Genomic DNA, 26,015 nt, shown 5'->3' on the forward strand with positions numbered 1-26,015 from the left:
AATAATATAATAATAGTAATATTTGAAGTAATCAATAATATTCAACAAAATGCGTTTGAAAAAAAAAATCAATATTAATTGTCATTATACTACCATGATAGTAAAATGTACAAATAAACCGTTAATATATGTCGTAGCATAAAGTATAAAATTTCAAGATTCAGATCTATAAAAATATGGAAAGTTTTGCTGCTAACAATGAATAAATCATATAATCTAAAATTAAACAATCATATACCCATTATTAAGAAAATATTAAACACGTGCAAACAATGTTGTGTTTTTTGTTTTTGGTTTAGTGGATTCATTTTCGATTCCATCGCAGATGCATGACATAGAATCCCAGTTAGTTGAAAGCAATAAAAAATTGAATCTCTGTCGGTTGTTGCACACTAAGTATCATGACATAATAAAATCTAATTTTTATTATCTTACAATTATACATAATCGAAAAAAAAATGTTTAACCGAAAATTTTGAATTACCTGATAAAAAGAATACTCTTGATCTTTTACTGTTTTTTCATGTTTTATTTTTCATCAAACAAATTTTTATGATCTTAATTACGTTACTAAGCACGCTTTAAAAATGTTTATAACAGAAAAGAGACAATATTTTATGTAAAAAAGCTTAAATAACTTTTTAAAAGTATCAACGATTTTTCCGTCAACAACAAGTGTGGGTCCAGTCTGCACGGAACAAGAGTCGAATTTCAAAGGAAAGGAGTGTATAAAATGGTCCAAATGGCACCGCTCCATTCACCTCACAAATTTCGGTAACCTTCTCTTATTCGTTAACAAAAATAAAAGCTCTATTTATCGGAGAAGATGGCCTCAAATCCAATTGCAACGGAAAATATCGACGCCGCACCAAACGCTGACGCCAGTAACAAATCCTCCGTCTACCTCCGAGACATGGACGAGATGAAGCGAGTCTTCAGCCGCTTCGACGCCAACGGCGACGGCATGATCTCCGTCAACGAGCTCGACAACGTCCTCCGCGCCCTTGGATCCAGCATCCCGCCGCAGGAGCTCCAGCGCGTCATGGACGACCTCGACACCGACCACGACGGCTTCATTAACCTCTCCGAGTTTGCCGCGTTCTACCGCGCAGAAACCGCCGACGGCGGCGACACTGAGCTCCAGGACGCCTTCAACATGTACGACCAGGACCAGAACGGGCTCATCTCCGCCGCCGAGCTCTGCCAGGTTCTGAACCGCCTCGGAATGAGCTGCACCATCGATGAATGCCGCAACATGATCAAATCCGTCGATGCCGACGGCGACGGCAACGTGAACTTCGCGGAGTTCAAGTGCATGATGAGCAACAACCGCGAAAATACTTGCTGAAAAAAAAAATATTAGCAGCTTCTTGGTTTCTTTCCATAACCTCTGACTCGTAGATCTGCGCCTCTTATGCTCTCTCATTACTTTCCTCCTCGTTCCGTTATTGATTATGTGTTCAATCGCCCTGAGTAGGACTAGAATTAGAAAATTGAGTGAAAAATTATTCCTATGCTTGCGTGAATTCTAATTTCTCTTCGTGACCTTATTTGCTACGTTTTCAATGAATTTGTTGTCCGTCGTGATGAGCGGCGATAAACAATTGGATCCTTCCGAGAATGCCAACCTCCGTGTGTTTGCGGTTGTGGAATCACGTCGTGACGGTTGATTCTTTGCCGAATGATGTGAAGAGGAAATTGTGGCATACGGCACACGCTGTGAATTGATTATGACTTGTTTTAATATCGATAATGATTTAAATTAAATTTTGTTTACGGAAAAGGAAACGATGATAACAGGGCCATGGAAAGTGGTAGCAGCGAGTTGAATGGTAGTGGATGGAAAAGATGTGTCAGGGCATTTCATTTTCAGAACCGTGTTAGAAGGAATGTGCTTGATATGGGTCACGGACACTTTCTATTTTAAATATATATATATATATATATATATATATATATATATATATTATAAAATCTTCTTTTTAAATATATTGAGAAAGTACTCTTTATTTCTCCACCTCTAATTAATTATAATTTCTTGATTAACTTTTAAGAAAGTCTCTTCTATACTGGAAATTTTCTTCACATTTGAATGTATGTATAATATATATATATATATATATATATATATATTTTTTTTTTTTTCTATAGATTTTTTAATAATTTATTGATAATTCACTATAATTACTATTTGTAGTGAATAGTGGTAATTTGAAAATCAAACCGAACGTATTAAAAAAATTTAATTATAAAACGTTGAAGTTATATTATAATAAATGCTAATATTGATCTATAAGCACATTTTAATTAATTCTTCAAAGTCATTATTTCAGTTACTAATTAAAGTCTTTTTGACTAAATAATATGGAGTGATTTTAATAAATATTTTTTAAAGTTGGTTGAATTATTAAAGTGGAAAATAATTTGGAAACAACTAGAAGTGCATAATATAAACGTCTCTTAAATAACTAATTGATAACAATCACTTATTATGCGTTTAGAGTTAGGTTGAAAAATATTGAACCCAGACTTCTGAAATTACTAATTCTGGATTCTCACTCTCATTTAATAATAACTACAATCACGTCTCTTAAAAACTTCTTAAATCACTAAGGATGAATTTGATAAAGTTTAAATATAGTTCCTCTTTCATATTTGGATATACGTTGATTAAAAAATAGGACGCAGACCGTGTTTCTTGCACCTTACGTTAATAAAATGCAAATATAAGCTTTTCATGTGTTAAATCAGAGTTATTAGAGAAGGATTAGGTTAAGAGTCGTTGAAGAAGGGTTAGATAAGTGTACCTTGTGTAGATGGAGTTATCTTTTTAGGCCCAACATGCAGAGAGTAATTGCCTCGAGTGTACTTATTTTTCAAGGGCCAAACAGATTGATGAGGCCCAACCTATGTGCAGCAATCTTTTTGGGCCGACATGTAGGTTTTGCTTCCTGCACCCTATCTTTTTCTTCTTACCCCTCTTATTTTTTAAATTGACAATTGTATCCTTAAATTCGGTTAAGGTTGAGCAATGTTCCGGAAACTTAAATCCCTAAAAGGAGTTACCGAACTTGGTTTCTAATGTATTTCAATAGTAAATCTCAGTGCATGTCAACATGCACAATTAAAAAGCCACTATCAGCCTTCAAAATAACGTGTGATGCTGCAGCTTCTGAAATTTCAATATCTCTTATTTTCTTAGTCTCTACTAAAATCCATTTTCATAAGAAAGACATGTTTGTACTATAAAAATAAATTCACACAGTTTAAGGATAAGATAAGTGACAAACACTTTATTCTCTGCTTTATTATCGTAATATCCATTCTCACAATTTTATATACCTACTTATAACGTACCAAGTGTTTACACTAAGAAAACTTTCAATTAACTAACGAATAATTTATATTTAAAGTGAATGAATGATGTAAAAGATATAAGTTCAATTCAAACGATCAACAAAACTATAACTATAACCATATGTACTATCCGATAATGAACAAAATATTTTTCAGAACTTCTCACTCTAACCATCTGTACTATTCGCTAACGTTATAATTCAGTTTGGAACATTTTAAAAAAAGTCACCCAACCCAAGCACATAACTCAGTTTTGCAACTTTTTTGACATAGAAATGATTTTTAACTGCATTTAGGTGAGTTTGAGGATTTTGTGTTCACAATTAACTATGTCCTTCATTTAATAACTGCAAAAACTGAACAAAATATCAATCATGACTACCCATCTATTTAATCCATATTCCCCACTTATGTGATGAGTCATCGAGGAACCATTTCCAAAAATTACAACCAACAACATAATTTAATATTCTATGTTTTGGTCATTCAAATAATTTTTTAGTAAATTAGGGTGACTATAAAGATCTTTTTCTGACACCTAAGTTTTCATTTCGATCAAATACTACGGAAAAGTTCAAAATATTCTTCACCATTCTCCACTTTTGTTATATATATTATTTCTTATGTTTATTTATTAAAAAAACTCGCAAGATCTTTAATTTTTAAATAGACATTTTTTATATTTTTGACAAATAATGATCACATTTTTATTTTGTATTTTAATGAAGTAAGATTCCTTTCCCTACTTTAACTTAACATATAATTAAAAGTTGTGAAAATTAAAATGCAAAGTTTTAAAATATTAAAAATATTTTTTTTATAGAGAAGTTGAATAGTTAAATTATTGTATATTAGAAATATAATAAAATTATAGCATCACTAAATTATCATTTTTTCTATATTTTGAAAAAAAATACTAGTAAATGTGGTGTGATTCTGAATGAGTTTATTTCTAACATAAGACTAATTTCTCTTCTATGACTCAATAAATTAGAATAAAAAAAGATCTCAGTATATGAATTATTTTGACAATATATAAATGTTAATTAAGAAGACCCAAGAGAAAAGGATAATCATTTTTCTTTAATATATGTATATATAGTTAACTCTTGATCATTTTTGATAGATGCAAGTATTTCAACATACTTTCATATTACTTCACTAAGTATAATATCGACAAAAACTCTATTTCAACTTCATTAACTTATATATACTACCTTCAACTTAAATCTTATGAACCTAAATCTTCATCATCACCATCTTCCCCAATCTTGCTCATTAGCACCTGTTTCCTTTAACATATTGGCATTTAATATGTAACTTTATAATCTTAATTTTTTCTTGGATAATTGCTTTTTCTCATGATTTTGCTTTAGTGGTTTCTTTTTTATCACTTCTTGCTCTTAACTACCTATTTGTAAACTTCTTCTTGCAACTTCAAATATTTAAAATTTACGATTTTTTTTTATTTTGAATCTAGAATGTGTAATTGAAAGATATTCCAAAAGGTATAATTGTAAAAATTGTATTTTTATTACAAGTATGCGATCTTGATACTTTGTATTCTTTTATTCTGTTTAATAATTTTACTAAATTTTTATGTTACAAATAATATGGATTTTAGAATGTTAATATAGTTTATCAAAATTTATAATAATGTTTAACATGACTTTATTTGAAAATATGTGATGTAATTTCTCATAAAATAAGTAAATCTTGTAATAACTATCGAAAAACAAATTCAGGTAATACTGTTTATATTTATATTTAAAAAATTATTTTATAATTTTCATAAAATTAGCTAGATAACAATTAATCATATATAAAATGTTAATCTCACAATAATTAATAATTATGTTTTATTGAAATCGTTGTAATTAGTAACACTATGTACTTTATGGTTATAATTTATATCCATTTTTACTGTAGTTTTTTTTTTATATAGATTATTATTATTATGTAAATTATCTTTTTTTTATGACAATAATTTTTTTTATTGAATTTAAAATTCTCTATATTTTATATCATTATTTATTTTCAATCTGCACACAGTGATGTATACCAATTATTTGGAGCTGCATGGATTTTGTTTTTTAAATTTAATATTCTGACTAAAAAAATAAAAAAATAAAATTACTGTTGAGTATTTTTTTTATATTTAATATCTTGATTAAGAAATAAATAATATAATTACTTTTAAGTTTGAAGAAAATATTTATTATATATATATATATATATATTATGATTATTTATATTTTGTAAACATTTATAGATAATATTTTAATTTTTGAATTCAGACCGCTGCTGTCAATAAACTTTATAACGGTTAGTTTCAAAAGAAATCAATATAGCCGTTGCTGTCATCCCTACTATATATATTCAATCTCACTTTCAAATAGTTTTCCATTAAAATCTCTCTCTCTTTCTGTTCATTTTCATGCACCGGAACCGGGCTCCGAATGGCATATTGCAGTTGGTTTGAACAACTTTGAAGTGCAACCGTGGGATACAACTTCAAATTGACAGGTATATCTTGGGTTTATAAGAGGTTTATAATAAACTGTTTATTTATTATACTTTACTAATAGTGTTGTTCACTTTTTGTAGTCGATAACTTTGAGAGGTGGACAGACAAAGAGTTGGATCTTTGGCATGGAATAACCACATACTCACAACTATTGGTTTGTTTGTTGGTGCATTGAGGTGTGCCCAGAGCAGAGGAATTGTAATGTGAGTTTGTAGCATATGTATATTTCTTTTTCCTTCCCACTCTTCTTCCTCGGGTCATGAGCTAAGTGAGAGACTTTCACATCCACACACACTTTATAAAAGCTGCTTCTCCCAACGTATATATAGGGCCCACATTTTAACCTAAGTACCTTTTTCAATCCTATCAAATAAACACTGTCATTTACTAATCTCACTTAGGGTTAGGGTTAGAGTTAATGTTAATGTTAAGGTTAAGATCAGAGTGAGGGTAAGGATAAGGGTTATTAGGCCTAGGGTTAAGGTTAGTGTTGGGGTTATGGGTTAATTAGGGTTAGTGCTTGGGAGGGCTATGGTTAGGATTTAGAGGTTAGGGTATTAGTTATGGCTAGTTAGGCTAGTTAGGGTTAGTGCTTGAGGGTTAGTAGGTATTAGGGTTATATGGTTAGGGTTGGTCTGAGGCTATAGGGGTTTAGGGCTGGGCCTCTGGGTCTCAGAGGGGCGAGGGATTTGGCTCTCCTGGGGGCTCTGGCTCTCTCGGGGGGTCGAGAGAGGGCGGGACTCTCCTCCCGGAAGAGCTGTCTCGGGACTCTCCTCCCAGGACGGGAGAGGACTCCTCCCGAGATGGAATCCGAGGGAGGGTTCTGACTCTCCCGAAGGGAGATCTTCCGGGATGGAGAGCTCTGGAGGAGGGGAGAGGTTTAGGGTTTAGGGGAGAGGAGGGGGCTCTTCCGGGAGAGAGCTCCTTCCGAGCCGGCCTAGTGGAACGCGGGGAGTTCAGGGAAGCTCTTCAGGACCCATCGTTCGGGACTCATTCTCCCCGAAGGCACTAACGAATAATGAATGTAAAAGTTCAAGAAAAAGATAAACTAAAAATTATCAAATTAAAAAATACGACGAAAAATAATAGAACTTAAGACAAAGAGTAACATTTTAAAAGAATATGAATATTTCTTAATAATAAATACTATTTGCAATCAATCAAATAAGTTAAACAATAAAGAATAATTTAATAGAACAATAAAACTAATTGATGGATAACTCAATTAAAAATAATCTTAAAAAGAATATAACGCACGATGAATTCAACTGACATTATCAAAATCAATTTGCAAAACCAATAATAAACTATTGATTTTCCTCGAACTCGAATTTACGTGAATTCAATATGATTTCTAATTCTTGGAACCTTGAATCAAACAACCACATAAACAGCGCAATGGATCAATCCACTTGCACCTATTTGAGACATTTGCTAGGATTTCAAAGTGCTTCATTTCATGATTCGTCCTATTTCTGCTTATCATTTCAATTGGGAAACGACCTTCCAAAATTTACCCATGAATAATTATAATACATTTGCGTACACAACATGTTTGATCAATTGCACAGCTTCAATTGATCCTTATTTTTACATTTTACTTCTTATGCGTGTGATTGTCTCAGATTTTAACAAGGATCATCATATACAAAATATATCACAAGAACTACAATTTTCTTTAACTATATATATTACAGCAAACAAGATACTTTATCGAGATGACAACAGTGTTTTACGATGGAACTGATTGACTCCTCCTCGTTTCTTCGTTTTTACCCCATAGAACCCCGCACAATCCGCATACAATCAACATTGATCCAATGATGCTGAAAACAAAAAACCTATCATCCATTTACCCTGCTCAAATTTAAAAGCATTATGCAGTCTGGTCATAACAATGAATACATTTTGAGTTTCATTTTTAACCTATAAACACGTAAAGAAGTATGTAGTGTTTTATACATACAAATCCTAACATTCCACCTAAACACACTACAGAGGGTAAAATTACTGCACTGTTTTTCTTTCTAAGTATAGGTTAAACATATTTTATTAAAAGAAGTGTGTGTACCTTCCTAGGTATAGCTTCTCGTCCAAAATAGTGGATCCAGCAAAGGCCACAATCACAAGCATGAGAGGGCTAAAAATGGAAACAAACAAAGGACCTTTTCTGCGTAGACACCACGAATAGGCAACATACATCACTCCAGAAGTCACTGTACCCTGCGTCAAACAACACTCGCAGACACAACTAAGAAAGTTAGCTATATCTCTAGTTACCATGTGAGTCCAAATAGAAATAAAAGTAAAATAGATTATAGAAGAAATGAAAGTAGCATACACACCGAATAAGCCACGGTGAATAGTCTTACATTCCAACCCAATCTCCACTCACTCAAATCCCTTTCAACGCAAAATGCAAACGAAAGTGATAACAGTGCTCCCATTAGGGTCACCAATGCTGTGCTTGAATAAGGATAAGGGTACCTTTCAGTAAGTTTTGTCTGCACATATTATTAAACTCTAAATTACTCAAAGAAAACCAAATTCATACACTCATAAACAATTTTTCAAACGAGCTTGCAAATCAAAATTGAAATTCACCTGATTGATTAGCCAGAGTGCATTAGAGACTTGGGTTCCGAGTGAGGCAAGAGCACCTAATATGTTCTTAGAGCCAGAAATAGTGTCTCTCTGCAGAACGTTGTGGTCGTTTCGGTGGACATGGAACCACGTCGTTAGCTTAATTTCTGGGCCTTTAATGAAAGTCATAATCGTTGCTCCACTAATTCCGATTATCGTTCCAATTATCTTCATCTTTCCCCCTCTTGTTATTAAATTTAATTTTTCCAATCTGTCCAACCACAAAACAAACATTTTCATTAAACATTAACTATATCTAACATTTTTTTTAATAATAAATCAGACCAACTATTTATAAGCTTAAACTAAAATTGTTAATGAATCATTTTATTAGGTGTAACATTTCTTACCGAAAGCAGAGTAAGACGATAAAGGTAATGCCCGGACCGAGGTTGGACATGGCGGTTGTAAACGTCGCAGATGTTAAAGTAATTGATTCAACGCTTAAGTTTTGAGCAACTGTTCCGCTGCATATAACAAGTAATAAAGCACCAAGTAAAAATACATATAACAAGATTAAGAAAACTAAAATATAAGAAGAAAAAATTAAATGATAGATAACTGATGATTATACATATGAATAAACATCATTACCTACCCAATCAAACCACCCAGAAATGCATGAAAGAGTATCATCCAAGTCATATTTGATCTCTTATTCCTGCAAATTATTGTTAACAAACAACGTATTTATTTGATTATCATAACTTACTAAAATTTGAACAAGAGCATGAGAAGAAGAATAAAGAGGAAAAACCTTTCAATGATGAGAGCAAGCGGAGAAATGAAAACGGTTGCGAAAACATATCGGTAAGCAACAATGATACTACAATTCATACCATCCTTTAGAGCAAGTTCGTAGAGAATATTCACCCATGCATTTGCTATCTGCATCATCACCATTACCAGAATTGGCTGCGCTATTTTCCACGTCTCCATCACAGGATCACCACCTATGACATGCAAAAGAGAAGTTTGAGTGTATTTTGCGGATTTTCAGAAAATAAAAAGAGTGCAGCATAGTATATTTATGATTTAACGTATTCGACAATATTGTCAACATGTATGGATGATATATAACACCATTGACAACACAATATTTTCAGAGATTTTCATTATTTCACACAAAAAAAGAAATCAAAATCAAATGGATGTAGAAACCTCACCTGGTATATTAAGTTGAACTATTTGACTTACTGAGGATTGAGAAGGAGTTTGGTTCAGGTGCTGTTTATGCCCTTTTCAAATTCAGAGCCCTAGTGAAACATTTAAATGTTTAAATAAGATTCTATTGAATGCATGGAGCTTCACGTAATGGTTGATAAAGTGAAATGGTAGTTTCACATACACTTTCAGAATGAGTAGTAGTAGTGATAGGTTGACCACAAAAGAACAGATAACATCATTCCACACTCTAAAATAATAATATTTTAATTATATATATATTTTAGTTTAAAATTATAATACACATTATTATATTATTAAAAATAGTGTCAAAATATGGGTATTTTTAGTATGTGTCAAAATAACTTTTCTCCCTCATAATGTGTATGCATTACACACGAGACTTATAAGTTCATAGTTTCCTTTATCTGAAACTTTAAGTATATATTGATGGATGGGTAGATTAACGTCTTATTTTTCACTTGAATTTCATTGCAAAATAGAGGACAGCTAATTAAACGTTCTGAAACATTTTGGTCAATCAAAAAGTTGTTTTTTCTAACATTAACCAAACTTTCAGAGTTTCGTATTAATGGAAGTTCTTTGTAAGTTTTTTTTTTTTTCTTTAATGTATATCTCACATATGAAAGCAAAATGCAATCTCAATTGATTTTCCATCTTAGATATAGTGAAAGCCCGTAACCCTTGGAGGCATAGAACATTTTCTATGTCATCGTTTTTTTTTTTTTTTTTTTTTAAATTTTTAGATACTTAATCCGATAAAAGAATAATTAGATATCTAATATTCCAGTTAAACTAATAGTCCTTTTACCATATGTATTAAAAAAGTTAAAATTTAACCGAAGTTATTTAACAAAGATACATATAATCCCAACAAAGATTTTTTTTTAACTTGGTTATGTTTCAAATATATGTTTTAAAACCTCAGAAAAACTCTCCAAATTTCTATAAATTTATTTGAAACTGATTAAGTAGTTTCTGAATCTTCTTTAGAAACAAATAATTAAAAAACAAATAATTTTAATAGTTTTTTTTTTCACTTTCCCTCTAATTCTTTTATTCCTTTCCTTTCTCTTTTCTCTCCAAACCCTAACACAACATCACTTCCAACCATGATCGAAGACAAATTATGGGTAGGAGAATTATTTTTGTTCTTTTGTTGAATACTAGGAAAACAATGTTGTACATTGCCATCCATGTTCTGATTGGGTGATATTAAAGTTAAAATTATACTCCATAGATGTTAAAATATAATGATTGATATTTCTCTTGGAGGTAGATTCCTATGTTTATGAGTATGTATTGAAGAGGCTATTTGATTGAAGAGTTTCTACAATCATTAAGCTTGTGTCATACTTACAAGAATAATAAGGCACCCTTATCAACCATGAGCTCTGATTCAGGCAATTAATACTAATTCCTTTACAAACGTGCTAATTTATTTATGTTTGGAGTGAAGAATTTTCATTAACATTTGGTTCAAATCTATTAATTACTAGGTCATCTAATTAATTAACTTGCTTTAAAGTAGAAATACAAATTTATTGAGGTGCAAATTTAAATTATGGAGGTGTAAATTTAAATTATGGAGGTGCAAGAAGAAATTACCTTTCCCTTCCTCCTGAAGGAGCCCTCAAAATAATTTACTTATTATAGCAGTTTTTTTTTTTACCTCCAAGATTTGTTCATCTTCAAAAGCTTTTCAAATTTAAAAGATGTCATTAGGCTATTTGACTGAGTAACGCATATCTCATCCAAAGTTGTTTTTGGATGTCGATAAAGGATGTTTTCGAATGTCGATATCCTATTATTTTTAGATGTAAAAAACATATATTTATATATTACTGGATATCAACTTTTGATATATATATATATATATATATATATATATATATATATATATATATATATATATATATATATATATATATATATATATATATATATATTTGTTTTTATTTTTTAAAGTGTAATTATTTTTTAATAATTATATATATTAATATTTTATTTTATATTTAAAGTATATATTAAGAAATATTAAAAATTGTAAAATATATAAATTAAAATAATTTAAAAATAAAAAATAAATAAAACAAAAAATAATAAACTAAAGAAAAAATAATTAAAATTAGAAAAAAAAATGAAACTTTAAATAAAAATAAAAAAGGTTAAAACAGAGTGATGAGGAAAACATTCATTTAAAAATTATTATTATATTTTTAGATGGTAGTTTAATTAGAAGGACGTAAGAAAAACAAGTTTAAAATAATTATTTTGATAAGTGATTTTAAACATAAAAAAATAACTTTTCTTGAAAATATAATAAGACTCACGTAAGTTTATTTAATAAGATATTCAAAGTAACTTATCAAAATAAGTTATTTTAAATTATTATTATTATTTTAAATTTAAACAAAACATCTAAGTGTTAAAAAATATTCTTTTCTTTAAAAATCTTAAAAAAATTTACCCTAAATTATCAAAATGAGCTGGTGTGAAAGTGATTTTTAAAAGCATGGAAATGAACACATATTTTTTATAATTGCATATTTTTTTGATTTTATAAGACTAACCTATTTTTTAAAATATATATATTTTTTGACTTAACAACTGTGATCAAATTAAGGTACCAAATAATAATTAGATAAAATGAGATAATTATATAAAATATTATATAACTATACATAAATAAAGTTTATACAAAAGTGCATGTTCACTTATGTATGTACGTGTGTGCTAATATTAATAATTTTGAAATTTTTGATGTTTTACGATATATGAAAAATTTAAATTAATCACCTATTAATATTACAACATTTTTTTTCTTGAAAATGATAGCTTTATGTGCAAGTTGATTGCACTCGCTATACTTAGCCTCAGTCCTTCTCCAACATTTGAATGGAGGATGTCCCATCTTCTGTCAATGCTCGCAAGGATACTTCCCCTTTTCATTTCCTGTTTTATTTTTACTATTTGTTGCACCGTCTCTTTTTAGTTGTTGAATATTTTTGTTTTTGTCACAATTTTCAACTTTAGCACTTAAAGTCTTATTACTTAATTATACATTTTTTTTGTATGATATTGTTCAATAATATATCAACTTATCTTATTATTGATGTGATGTATCTCGTTTCTTAAATGTTCAATATTTAGACATAAATTATAATTATACGACTTTAAAATTAAAGTACCAAATAATAATTGGATAAAGCAAGAGAATTATATAAAATATGTTAAAATAGCTTTTTGGTCTAAATTCTCGTAAAGTTTTGTCAAATTAGTCATAATTTGTTTTTGTGTTTAAATAGGTCCCAATAGGTCCCAATTTCGTAAGTTTTATTCAATTTGGTCATTTTTTGCTAACATTCTTAAAATCATTAACTGTAATGAATAGTGACTTCCACGTCTCACTTTGTGGGTTTTCTTTATTTTTTTTAAAATTTTTTGACGAAAATTGTGACCTATTTGAACTTAAAAACAAAGTTAGAATTGATTTGAAAAAATTTGACAAAATTTGAGACAAAAAAATATTTTAATCTCTAAAATAATACATAACAATACAGAAATAAAATTTAGACATAAGTAAGCGTGCACTTATGTGTTCATGTTCGTGCATATAGACATAAGTTATACCTTGAAAATTGAAAAATTATCCTCCTGATTATTATTTTGAAGGCTATTCCATTTTATTTGTCAGATATGGTACCAACACACCTTCAAGGTGGCCTGAACATGTTGTTTCAAGTTGCAACCACTCATGGGATTTTGACTGCTAACATTATCAATAATGGAACATAAAACGTCAAGCCTTCGGGTTGGAGGTTGTCCCTAGGCTTGGTTGCAGTTCCATCTCTTTTGATGACCGTGGGAGGGATATTTCTTTCTAGTACTCCAAATAGCTGAATCAAAGGAGGATTGATAGAAAGGAGAAGAAAGCTGCTAGAAAAAAAAAGAAAAAAAAAGCAACCAATGAGGTTGGTATTAAGTACCAAGATATGATTTATGGAAGCGAATAAGCAAACTCATTAAAGCATTCATTTTGTAACATCCTTGAACATGGTTTATGCAATAACCTTCTGTTCACTTTCGTAATTGCACAAACCTTCCTCGCTCTTCTTTTCTCATTCAAGTTTGGGATATTCTTCTTCTTTACTGGTTGGATTATCTGTTCCTATCTGAAACTAAGGAGATTAGCATTGAAGAGATGTCTTTTATGTGGAGGAAACACTAGTTCTGGAAAAGGATATTTCTCAACTGATTTTAGTATCTAAAGTACTTGACACATAAACGTTGAGTAGATTCATCAGAAATGTTTATCAATAATTACAAGGTCATATAGCAAAATAAAAAAATTATGATTTTACAAAGTGTTCTCATGTATGTCAACAATGAAAATAATCAATAAATAATTTTAAGTAAGTATTATTACTTAAATGTACATTTCTTTCATTTGTGTGTACCGATTTATTTTCTTCATTTATGATCCTTATTTTTTAAATGTCAAATATTTAAAAATAAATTATATTTGTATAAATTTCAAATTTAAATATCAAATAATAATTATATAAAAGTGAAAGAGTTATATAAAATATATAACTACACATAAATGAAATTTATAGATACGTATGTGTGCACTTGTATTATATGTGTGTGCACTTATTTGTGTGTATGCGCATGTGGATGCTTATATTATTAGTTTTGAAAATTTTGATATTTTACGACAATTCGTTTTCTTTAAGTGGGACTAAAACCTTAGTTTGAACAACTTAGAAACGAAAATTCCAAAATGGTGGTATATAAAAGGTTAAGATAAAAGATTTAAGTAATGTTGATAATTTGTAATCAACATTTATAAAGTCAACTACATAATTAAGGTTGGTCTATTGACTCAGTAACGAAATTTGTCCAGTTTACTTTCTGAACATCCAGCAACAGTGTTTAAATGGTCTCAATTCAGTATTAGTACATATTAAATGTTAAAACTTTTTATCTTTAATTAGCTTCGTAAATTGTTGGCTATTTTCAAGTATATAAAAGTTGAATTCATGTAAAAGTTCAATATCTATATCCTGTATTCGAGTATTAATTTTCTTTCTGTTAACACTAATTTCTTGTGGTGTATGATGCATATTTTTGAACATCAAAATATTCTTTTTAATCTTATATATCTTAGTTTGTTACCTTATACACAAATGAAAGAGATATTTTGATTTCAAATTCTACTATCTTCTTTTTTGAAAAATTAACAAACAAAACCTCCCTAAAATAAAATAAAAAGTCGATAATCTTGTCAGACAAGAACCTTCACTTGTAATCATAAACCAGAAATCTATACTAAAATAATGAAAGTTCTTTTCAATAATAAACAGTTGTACAAAGATAGAATTATTTTTATTATTATTATTATTATTATTATTATTATTATTATTATTATTATTCTAAACCCCTTTTAATTTGATCATTATAACGGCACCTAACCACAAACATCTATGATCATTCCTTGTAAAACTATATTTTCCAAAGAGGTGATATATAATTAGGAATGATTACCCTGTGCAATTTTTTAACCTCCTAGAGATGATTATGATCTAAACAATGTCACTCCATAACCAATAATCTGATGAGTGATGTGCAGAAACAAGTGTTTGCCAATCCTAAAAGGCCACATAGGCATGAAAAAGGGCAACTTTCACACTGAAAATTTTGATGGAGACAGATGGAACAATACCATTGGACCTTCTCTGAAGATGGAGGCAACCATGGTTGGCTTTTCCACTTGATTAATGTCACCCATAGGTCTACACAACATCAAGGATTATTACTCCTAATGCTTTTTTCAACGCTTTCACATGTAAAAATACCCTCCAAAATAAAATACCACACAATTGTGTAGCCTTTTGTTTTGCATTCTAGCACTCTATAAATATGATCATGACCTTGCACCCTATTTCAACTCTCTTCCTTCATCATCTACATTTTCTTTATGGTTAAGTTTTTTCTCCTCTCATCATTCCCTTAGAATTTCTTCTCACAGGGTGAAGGTGGAGATCATTTGAAAAGGGTCATATTTATGGCTGATACATTTGACGAAGAGTGTGACTATCTCTTCAAAGCTGTTCTGATTGGAGACTCTGGAGTTGGGAAATCGAATCTGCTCTCAAGGTTTGCAAAAGATGAATTCAGGTTGGATTCAAAACCCACAATAGGAGTTGAATTTGCTTACCGGAACATCAAGGTCGGAGACAAACTCATCAAAGCTCAAATATGGGACACTGCAGGCCAAGAAAGGTAAAGAACCATTCTTTTTTCTTTTCCTCACTTCCAATGAATGATTCTTTGTTGTCTCTTCAATTGGTCATCACTTTCGACTTTTATTTTTTCCTTCAATCGTTTCAATGTTTTGATCATACTCATTTTGTTTCATGAGCTCATAGTAGTGTTTATAGAATATTCTTATGTTTTGAGGTTGTAGTCAAGAATTCAGTTTCATATATAGTAGATCACACGACCCTGGAACTTGTTTTGATGAAGGTTGAGACTGTATAAACCCGGGTTTCGATTTCTAAGTGGGTTTAATATGAATTGAACTTGAAATTACAACGAACTTCTCTGTTATGCTTTGTTAACTAAACAAGTATAGTTCTGTGGCTTTTGCTTATGGTTATTGGACAAAATAAAGAAGAAAAGAGTGGGAGGGAGGAAGAATAATTTAGTATTTTTTGTAAACTGAACTGTTCATCCGTGATGATCTCTGAGATTTGATGATTGAAAAATGTCGCGGCTGCCAAATGCCAATTGAGTACTGGTTTAGTTACGTGGGGGAATGAAATTAGGAAAGAACAACTCTTGAATCCGTTGAGTGGGACCCTGAAAACACTAACACTATCATGATTGAATTCCATGCCTGGATTTGTATGTGTTTGAGTAAAGAAACTTGTGAACAAAAGCTAACACTGTACTTATATCATTAAAAAATCCAAAACATGTTGTTCTCCCTCCAAGGTAGGTGCTTTATTGGAACCTTGTCGTAATTTCCTCCTTTTCCGTGAGTGCATGTAACTTTCGTTTTGTTCGAAATTCACAAAAAGAACAGTAATTACCACTTTTGTGTTTGAATGTTACATGCCCTCAGTTTGCTTCTTTTCCTTGCATTTTCAATTGTCATCATGAATTAGGCAGAAGTATTATGCAGCAGAGTTGAATAATAATGAGCATGCCACCCTATTAATTGGTCTCGGTGACCAAAATGATGGGTCGTGTAGGCTGTGTAAGTGTAGAAACTAAGTTTTCTTTTCTTTATCTGTTTGATCATGCAATGCAATCTATATAGCGTAACTATTAGGCGATGTGGGTCCTAGACGTGGACATGTTCGAGCTTTGTTAAATGATGAAAGTGATTGAGAGAAAGAGCAGAAAGATAATCAATGAGTCTGGTGTGGAAATGAATGTAAGATGGTGAATACTTTGGTGCGCAATCACATAGTCAAACATTTCATTTCTTCTTTCTAATTATCTAAATATTCTTAGACTAGACACTCGTAGGGGATACAGATTCACCTATTTTACATCACCTACCTATAACAAGAAAATATGTGTAACAACATATGATATGTAATTTGTAAATGTTAATAATTCAGTCTAAAAAGCATGTTATGTTATAACTTTGTGGCAGGTTTAGAGCAATCACGAGTTCATACTACAGAGGGGCCTCAGGGGCAGTGCTGGTGTATGACATAACGATGAGATCGAGCTATGAGAATGTGAGGAAGTGGCTGTTGGAGCTGAGAGAGTTCGGAGGGGAAGAGATGGTGGTGGTTCTGGTGGGAAACAAATGCGATTTGGATCAATCGCGAGAGGTTGAGAAAGAAGAAGGAAAAGGGTATGCTGAAACAGAAGGGTTGTGCTTCATGGAAACCTCTGCTTTGAAGAATCTCAACGTTGAGGAAGTGTTCTTGCAAATGATCACAAGGATTTATGACATCACAAGGCAGAAAAATTTGGCAGCAAAAATGGACGACAAACCGATTAATCTTCTCAATGGGAAGGAGATTCATCTTGCTGATGAAGTCACTGCAACCAAACAAGCTACTTCTTGCTGTTCCAGATGAGACATTTTTTTTTTCTGGGAAAATTTTTGCGATGACCTTTCAGTAATTCATTCTTCCGATTTTCTCTACTTCCATCTGCAAAGTTTCTTCATCTTGTTATCGGCGTTTCTTCATTGCATGGTGAAGACGATTTAATTCTTAAATCACACGAAAGGTGACTTCATGATAGATTGTAAATGCTGATTTTTATATCATACACGTTATTTTTTTTGGCCTAAGCTCATGTACTTTTTTATGGATAAAATTTTGTTCCGACTAAATATAATTATTTCCGACAAATTCTTTTCAATTATGTGACTTGGTGCTGAAAAAATATATAGAAATCAATTTGTCACGTAATGTTTAATTGCAAATTTCGTGAATAAAAAATATAGTTACATCAACATGCATTCTTAGGTGAATTTTTGTTCAAACTATCTTGCAAAGACTGGTTCAGGATAAAAAGAACATAAAAAATAGAAATGAAGACAACCATCAAATGTAAGATGAGTAAAGGGAAGTTAAAAGAAAATTAAAAAAAGAGAGGAAGTACAACATGAATTTTAAATTTTAGAAAATGTGTAACCTCTTAGGTTACGCATGAACTCTTCCACGTCCAGAAGGTCACGTTTGATAATGTAAACAAAAAAGTAGTAACATTCTTTAATGAGTAGTAATAGAAAATAACAAAAAAAATTATAATAAAATATTAGTAGAACTATATTTACGGAATTATGTGATCCATTCATCAACTCGTTATACATTAAAAAAGTGTTAAAAATGTTTTTTTTTATTGATGAATCTCTCCTTTTGAATTTAACCACTAATATTTTTTTTTTAAAATTACATTCAACAATGAATATGTATTTAATCTCCAAATTATTATTACTATTTTACATAAACTTAAAAATGTACAAACCACATAAATAGAACCAGAAAAAAAAAACCAGAAATAAGGAACAAAATTGATAAACAAAAAGTCATGATCACCGTCAAAATTGATACCGGAAATAGTGAACTCAAATAATGAATAAGTTGAAGATGAAAGCTGCAACACAAACGACACCTACGCTTCTTGCTGCCACAAGCTCTAAATAATAGTCATGTGTTTTGATACGATGTCCCAACCGATGAAATAAGATATTTTTTCTGAATATTTTGCATAATTGGAAAATGACTTTCAACAAAAAGAGAAAAATGAAAATTTTAATATTTATGAAGATATAGAAGAAAAACACGGAGTGCAAAAAGAAATTCCTTCAAAAAAAGAATATGGGCTAGTGCCGGACTTTACACTTTAATGGGCTCCAAAGACCCAGCGTTGAAGCCCGGTAGATGGTAGTTTGGACTGCTTGGTAGTTGCGAGGCCGAAATCATTGTTACGTCAAGTGGGACCCAAAGCGAAGCAGTGCGATTCACTCAACATTGATTGGCCCAAGAGAGCATGTTCCATGACCCGCGTGTCACTCTAACTTTCACACTCGATCTTCTTCTTTGCAGCTTTCATGGCCCTCTTCTTCTTCATCATTACCAGCATCATGGATCTCTCGCTCTGAAAATCACCATCCTCTTGAATTATCTCTTCTGCACCCGCGTAAATTCTTTGAAACGCAGCGTTTCGATATACGCGTTGGTATTGTGGATACGCGACATTTTCTTTCCCTCTCATCTCGCTCTCTGAAACCATGGCGAATTGGATTTCCTCCAAACTTAAAGCCGCAGAGAGCATTCTCCACCAGGCAAGTCCAACCATAACAATGCTTCGCATTTTCTTTTCCATTTTTGCCTTTTCTGAATCCCTAGCCATAGGAATTGTAATTTACATCGTCAATTTTAATGTATAGCGCGATTATAATTATTTTAGTTCTCTTTATGTTATCGTGAAATATATTCGTTTGTTAATTTTGTAATGGACGGTTCAGCTCGATCAACAAGCGGCTGAATCGCTTGGCAAGAACGAGGGTTTTCGATCCGAGGAACCGAGCATTGATGCTCCCTCTAAATCAGGGATTGGTGTGTCTCTGAAGGATCAATTGAAGAAGAAACCCTTGGAGAGCAGTGATTATGGTGGAAAATTTCGCAGTGATCCTAATTTTAATGGCCTTAAAGCTACAGCCAGTGCACCCAAACTATCTACCAAATCTGGCCCTACCTTAACAAACGATGATTGGACTGAACTCCTTAGTGCACCTACAGTTACTCAGTCTATAGCTTCTGCTTCTGGGAGCAATCAGGGTAATGGGGGGCCTTCACCTCGTGTTTTGAGCAAAAATAGTGCTAGGAAGCTGAAGGGTTTGTCTTCAGCTTCGTCGGTGTCCGATGTGAGGAGGAATGCGAGAAGTGGCAACAGTGGTCCGAGGTCCTTTCAGAAGTCAGACTACGTGAAAGAAGTTAAATTGAGTGGAAAAGCCCCTGATGATGGAAAGGAATCTACATCTTCGACTTCAACAAGGAGGAATTCGGCTGTAGAATCAGAGACTGATGGTAAATGGGGTAAGGAACCGACGTATTCCGACAAGAGCAGTTCTGAGAAGCCTGTGATCGAGGAAAATGCAAAAGAAGAAAATGAGCATCGGTTTAACTATAGAGACACTTCTCCATCAGAATCGTTGCAGGAGGGCGACCAAACTTTGGCTGCAGAAACAATACCAGCATTAGGGATTGATAAGGTGCAAGAACCTAAGATTGTGGTAGACTTTGATGGCAGTCAATTGAGAAGTGCGATAAAAGAGAGGCATGAGCTTAATTCAATCTCTGGGAATTCTATCTCTGACGATTTGAAAAGGGGTTCTCCCATGGCTACTTATGGAAGTTCTGATTCAGATACTGATTCTGGTTCAACATCAGATTCTGAAAGTGAGCATGAGAGGGAGGAAAGGAGAAAGAGGAGGGAAAGGATTCTAGCTGAAAAAGCAGCAGCCAAAGCTATAAACGCTATCAAGGAACGGGAAAATATGGTGGCCAAATTAGAGGGGGAGAAGGAGACTCTAGAGAAAATACTGGAGGAGCGAGCTAAAGAACAAGCACAAGAGGTAACATAATTACAATTTAAGAACTGATCTTTGTGTTGCTTTTTTAACTTTTTTCGTATACTGGTTACACTGAACATGGTGTCTTCTATAGGACATAGCCTATAGGTAGTGTTGGAAAAATTATTTAATTTTTTTTTCCTGCTTTTGGTCATTTGGTGGAAAAATTAAAATGTCAAACTCCATAGGCAGTATTTTTGCTTGCTGATAGAACAAAATGGAATGGTTATGTTCTGCTATTCTTCTCATGCTTTCACCATCCGAGTAGAATCAAAATTCACCACTCTTTTTAATCCAATGTCCTATTCTGTTTTTGTTTTTTAAAATGAACTAAATATGTAATAGAAACCACATTTTATGTTATATCCTGTTCTAACACGTCTACCAAATGCTACCATAGTATAGAAATTTCTTGTAACTTAATGTTTGTGATCTATTGGTTATTTATCTAATCCTTTTTGTTCTTTGCTTTAGGCTTCACAGCTTCAGAGCACTGCAATGGAAACGATGGAAGCTGTTGAGTTAGAAAAGCAGAAACATAATAATACTAGAATGGAATTTCTTGCACGTTTAGCTAAACTGGAGGTATGTTGATTTAACTTATTCAAACCGTTAGTTTATACTTTATATGATAGCATAACTTACTGTACCTTTCTGTAAATAATTTAAAATGTTTTTTTTTTTTTTTGCACAAAGATATCGAGATAAGCTTGTTGACAAATGTTTGGATTGATTGCAGACTGCCAATGCTGATCTTGCAAGATCCCTAGCGGCTGTGCAGTGGAACCTTGAAATTGAGGTATATTTAGATTCTTAGGTGACTTCCCTCCGTATGATCCAACAGAAAATAAGCTTTGTAGGTTTATAATTATTGAATAGAAAAGTATAGTTGCTTGCTAGTACATCTTTCATAGATTTGGACTCTAGTCCTAATTTCATGATGACTTATGATTTCCCAAAATTAGTGGTGACATAATAAATAAGATGATTCATAATTTAATATGACCAATCCGACAGCATAATGAAGCTGATCAGCTTCATATATCTAAAGACCTTAACACCACTGACCCTGACGGTGTCTTGAAAAATCTCCAAAATATTGGTGGAACTAGAAAATGAAAAACTAAACTGAATGAGCCAATCAATTCCCAAAACGTGTTCTGATTGAAAATTTAGTTTTTGGAAGGACAATGAGTTCCAGTATATTGAAATTGAATGAGCCAAACTGAACATTATACGCTGCTTCAGTTTCCATGGTTCCTTGATCCTCATGTCGTCCTCATAAATATCAGGAAAGGTGTATTAATTTTTGTACATGTTTTATCAGGTTAAACAAGTAGCAGAACTTAAACAGCAAATCTCTTCCAAGGAGTTGCTTCATGAAGGTACTAGACCTTTGTTAAGTATTTTTAAATTATTTGGTACATTATTTCTTTCTATTGGGATGATATTATGTTAACTTCCTGTTTTTATACGTCATAGCTGTCCCATTTTGCTTTGAATATGTATTTTTATCCTTTAAGATTAGTAACTAGATTTTAACAAAAGTGGAAAAAAAGTGCAGTGAATTAATTATTAATTTAGGCATATGAAATTGTGCAAGGGACTGGTAAATAGGTGGTTAGTAGTAAACTTAGTATGTGATCGAAGGATCCATTTTAGGTTTGCAGTCAAAGCAAATATGCGCTCAGCTGCTATAGGGATTTTGGGAACCAATCAACTTGGTATGTGCCTTCCTCTTGCCCAAGAATATGCTTGACAAAGACTGTAATCCTACTGTCTTTCTTTCTGCCGTTCCTGGCTTATAATAGCTATGCGCATCATTAATTTGTCAAATTGGGTTGGTTAGTGTGTGGGAGTTGTTGAAATGAGCTAATCCTTTAACCTCTTGTAGAGCTCAGAAGGAGAATGAAGAATCCTCCTCAAACTGGAGCTTCACAAAATCAAGTAAGTTATATGATTTTGTATACTTCTCCAAGTGGGGGGCTTTTAGAAGGGTGTGTCTCTAGTATCTTATTTTGTTAGATCCTGTATTTCCCTTATAAACTTCTATGCTCACTATCTTGTTTGTTTATGCTAATATTGTAGCTAGCTTCGAAAGGTGTGGAGTTTGAACGGGAAATTCTTGAGGCAGAGCACTCTTTAATTAATGATAAAGTTACTCAATTGGAGGAAAAGGTAAGGTTTCTTAACTTTTTTCCTTGAAGAGATATGATATTTCGGATTCAATGTGTTTCATGACTTGTAGTAGTTTGCATAGAATTTTCTAACCTGAATGGTGTCTCTCTGTTTTTCTTGTTTGTATTGAATATGGTTTTCTTCTATTTTCTAGTTATATTTTAAAAAGAAAATATTGGAAGGACCAAAACGAGTCTCCGAAATAGTCAGTTTCCTTATGCTGTTTTTAAGTCTTGGAAAAATTTCCATTATCTGCATTCTATTTTATTGCTTTTAAATTTACCCAACTATGTACCCTGTTAGCTAATGGTTGTGGTCCACAGTCCCTTAGGTTAAAGGGCCTTAAGCAGTAAAGTCTGATTAGAAAACACAAGATTTCTGACTTCTTTCTTTGTGCCCTATCTGGCTAGATAAGTTTGGGTACGATAGTGAGAACCCGACGGTCTCCTACTCCTAGAGTAACACATACTGAATAACTTCCGGCTAAGTTCTGCATAGTAATCTATCCTTTTTATTAAACTAACTAATACGCTTTTACAGAAATTACTGCCTGCCAAATTTTCATCCTAATAAAAACAAGTTCCTTATCCTGCAGATATACGAGTTATAGAAATTACTGAAATATTCAAACACCAGAAATCACCATACTAGCATGTGACATTACACTGTAAACCTAAATTATTATCGTCTAAGCATAATGGTTGACACTGATAGTTTGAACTTGGTTCCTCCTTTTCCTTGTTAAAAGGCACTACTTCAGTAACCAAGTTTGGTTGATTGGAAATTGTAACGTTAATAATATTTTGCCATTTGGTGTGTTCTTTTTATACTTTTGTGAAAGCGGAAATGTTTTACCAAGTGAGCAGTAGTGCTTTTATTTAAATCAATTACAAACGCTATATTCTTGGACACATTTCCTTTTTCCAAGGAACAATTTAATTACTTTTAATTAAATATATTGGAAGTTTTTGAGTCAATTTCCATACAAATTTGAAGATTAAAATATAAGATATACTATGCTATCATGAATTATTTTTTTATACCTGCATCATTTGTTCTTGCATTATTATAGATTGCTTTGTGCCTGTGAAGTTAATATGATTTCCTCTTGCCATTTGTAATTGTTTGATATATTTGTACATCAAAGGCAAGAAAGCTGGAAGCTGACATTGAAATTACAAGGAAAGAGATGGAAGAGCCAACAGAAGTTGAAGTTGAGCTCAAGCAAAGGCTTCAACAGATGACTGACCATTTAATACAGAAACAAGCAAAGGTTTGTCTTTTAATACATCTAGGTGACTGTAATGTGTGTGAATGAATGTTCGTGGAACACTGCTTTAAATTTAGGGCGGAACCAGTCAATCTGATCAGTCACTCCTAAGGGTGACTGACTGGCAACATTAGCAGTTGAAAACCAAAATGACCAACTAATTAATCGGATCCAGTTTTCAGAACTCGTCAGTTTAAAAGACCAACAGAAATATTTCAAAGATTCATTTAAATACAGAATTAGGACTGGACTTTCTTAAGTGTTTCTTCTGACCCCTACCTATCCAAATTTCAAACAAATTAATCTTCTTGTCAACAGGTGGAATCACTCTCTTCAGAGAAGGCAAGTCTTATGTTCAGAATGGAGGTATGCATTTTTACTGATGCTATGATACTAATTCTTGAAACTATATATACTTGATTTTCAATTTTCATTATCAACTCGGCAGGCTGTGTCAAGGTTGCTGGATGAGAACACGTCAGCATCAGGTGCAACAAATATGAATCATGCTTCTTCATCAAGTGACTTAGAATCAGGATTATGGGAGCTCTCCAATTCAAAGTTGAAGCCTATGCTAAAAGCCAGAATTCATTCTGGCAAGAGACAGCTTGGATCATTACTTCAACAACTAGATCATATATTTGTGACTGGTGCACTTTTTCTGAAAAGGAACGCAAGTGCAAAATGGTGGGCTTTGATGTATCTTGTTTGTCTTCATTTCTGGGTGTTTTATATTCTTTCATCACATACTAGCCCGTCAAATGTGGGTAGATCTGGTGCCCAGATCTCATTGGAGAACATTAATAACACTGGAGGAGTTTGATTGTGTTGCAATGTGTCTTTTATTTGTGTCATTCACTGCGGCTTTTATTACCAGAAAAATCAAACATCGGCAGTTGACATGCAGGCATCCCCACACTCTGACCAGAAAAATACAGGACTTCATAGCTTCCTATTTCGATGAACTAAATCTCTTTGACTTTGTGAAACTTCATTGGATTTGGAGGGAATCCATCAGAGGAGCAATATCCTGCTATTTGTATTGACACACTGATGACAATTCGTAGTATTGACACAATTAAAATAGGAATAAGTATTTTGTATGTACAGTTTAGCAAACAGAGCCTCTGATCGGCGAGTGACTTGGAGAGGCTTTGATGTGAGCTCTGTTGTGATCATAGAATTAAAAACAAAAGATGCAAATTATCCCTTGAATATTGTAGAGGAAGAAAAATAATCCATTTTTTTATCATACAACTATTAATAAATATTGGTTCATCTGTGTAATCCATTGGAACATCATACTAAGATGACACTGTACAATTACATCTTGATTTAATTACGTGATATGTGCCATGTTCTTACTTTTTCATTCACCTATTTATTTTATTTTCCGCTAATCTTTATTTGACTTCTTATTTTGTTGTTTTTTTTTTCTAACTTAATTAAAAGTTTAATTTAGTTTACAATATTGATTATTTTTACGAGAATTCAGATGTTTTAGGTGGAACATCTAATGAAATTCAAATAATTCTCAACATATAACTTTTTAAATACAATGATTCCGAGTCTTTAAATCTTGCACTAAATGTTTCAAAAACAAGATTATATATGCTTCCTTTAATTGACCACATATAAAAAGATATCGAAAAACTATATTGAAAATCAGATGAAAGAGTAAAATCGTGATTCTCCGTCAGTTTTTTTTAAATAGTTTTAAGAATAGAGAAATTAAGTTT

General features: G+C 32.1%; 3 protein-coding genes, 1 long non-coding RNA gene and 1 pseudogene across 5 annotated transcripts; 4 read left to right on the forward strand and 1 right to left on the reverse strand.

Annotated features, from left to right (window-relative positions):
- Positions 1-747: 747 nt before the first annotated feature.
- LOC114176401 (putative calcium-binding protein CML26 pseudogene) lies at positions 748-1,767 on the forward strand (annotated as a pseudogene). Its single transcript, XR_014993905.1, has one exon. The product of XR_014993905.1 is annotated as a putative calcium-binding protein CML26 pseudogene (transcript).
- Positions 1,768-5,745: 3,978 nt separating this feature from the next.
- Positions 5,746-6,126, forward strand: LOC114177583 (uncharacterized). The gene is made up of 2 exons (XR_003603147.2): positions 5,746-5,883; positions 5,965-6,126. It is a non-coding gene; the product is annotated as an uncharacterized LOC114177583 (long non-coding RNA).
- Positions 6,127-6,556: 430 nt separating this feature from the next.
- Positions 6,557-9,466, reverse strand: LOC114178104 (WAT1-related protein At1g68170-like). The gene is made up of 7 exons (XM_028063817.1): positions 9,285-9,466; positions 9,126-9,188; positions 8,878-8,994; positions 8,489-8,738; positions 8,230-8,388; positions 7,956-8,107; positions 6,557-6,821 (listed from the first exon to the last, which is right to left on the reverse strand). Exons 1-7 carry the CDS (start codon positions 9,464-9,466, stop codon positions 6,557-6,559), a joined length of 1,188 nt encoding a protein of 395 aa, XP_027919618.1.
- Positions 9,467-15,647: 6,181 nt separating this feature from the next.
- LOC114176284 (ras-related protein RABA6a-like) lies at positions 15,648-18,099 on the forward strand. The gene is made up of 2 exons (XM_028061266.2): positions 15,648-16,000; positions 17,385-18,099. Exons 1-2 carry the CDS (start codon positions 15,783-15,785, stop codon positions 17,818-17,820), a joined length of 654 nt encoding a protein of 217 aa, XP_027917067.1. The 5' UTR covers positions 15,648-15,782; the 3' UTR covers positions 17,821-18,099.
- A 1,172-nt stretch (positions 18,100-19,271) lies between these two features.
- On the forward strand, positions 19,272-25,648 carry GC2 (golgin Putative 2). Its single transcript, XM_028063823.2, has 10 exons — positions 19,272-19,538; positions 19,722-20,831; positions 21,303-21,413; positions 21,568-21,627; positions 22,156-22,213; positions 22,723-22,775; positions 22,917-23,006; positions 24,154-24,279; positions 24,595-24,642; positions 24,725-25,648. Exons 1-10 carry the CDS (start codon positions 19,485-19,487, stop codon positions 25,097-25,099), a joined length of 2,085 nt encoding a protein of 694 aa, XP_027919624.1. The 5' UTR covers positions 19,272-19,484; the 3' UTR covers positions 25,100-25,648.
- The last annotated feature ends 367 nt before the right edge of the window (positions 25,649-26,015 follow it).

The sequence above is a fragment of the Vigna unguiculata genome, chromosome 3 (genome assembly GCF_037176805.1).
Source record: "Vigna unguiculata cultivar grain cowpea cultivar isolate G323 ecotype 2 chromosome 3, ASM3717680v1, whole genome shotgun sequence".
NCBI classification, from domain to species: domain Eukaryota; kingdom Viridiplantae; phylum Streptophyta; class Magnoliopsida; order Fabales; family Fabaceae; genus Vigna; species Vigna unguiculata.

Bases quoted from the DNA above. Each gene is read 5' to 3' on its own strand.
- LOC114178104 (XM_028063817.1), bottom strand. From the start codon at position 9,466: ATGGAGACGTGGAAAATAGCGCAGCCAATTCTGGTAATGGTGATGATG. The intron at 9,189-9,284 runs GTTTTTCCTCTT...AATAATTTGCAG, and splicing joins CTTGCTCTCATCATTGAAAG to GAATAAGAGATCAAATATGA. The intron at 6,822-7,955 runs GTACACACACTT...GCGTTCCACTAG, and splicing joins GAGAAGCTATACCTAGGAAG to GCCGGCTCGGAAGGAGCTCT.
- LOC114176284 (XM_028061266.2), top strand. From the start codon at position 15,783: ATGGCTGATACATTTGACGAAGAGTGTGACTATCTCTTCAAAGCTGTT. The intron at 16,001-17,384 runs GTAAAGAACCAT...ACTTTGTGGCAG, and splicing joins GACACTGCAGGCCAAGAAAG to GTTTAGAGCAATCACGAGTT.
- GC2 (XM_028063823.2), top strand. From the start codon at position 19,485: ATGGCGAATTGGATTTCCTCCAAACTTAAAGCCGCAGAGAGCATTCTC. The intron at 21,628-22,155 runs GTATATTTAGAT...ATGTTTTATCAG, and splicing joins AGTGGAACCTTGAAATTGAG to GTTAAACAAGTAGCAGAACT. The intron at 23,007-24,153 runs GTAAGGTTTCTT...TGTACATCAAAG, and splicing joins TTACTCAATTGGAGGAAAAG to GCAAGAAAGCTGGAAGCTGA.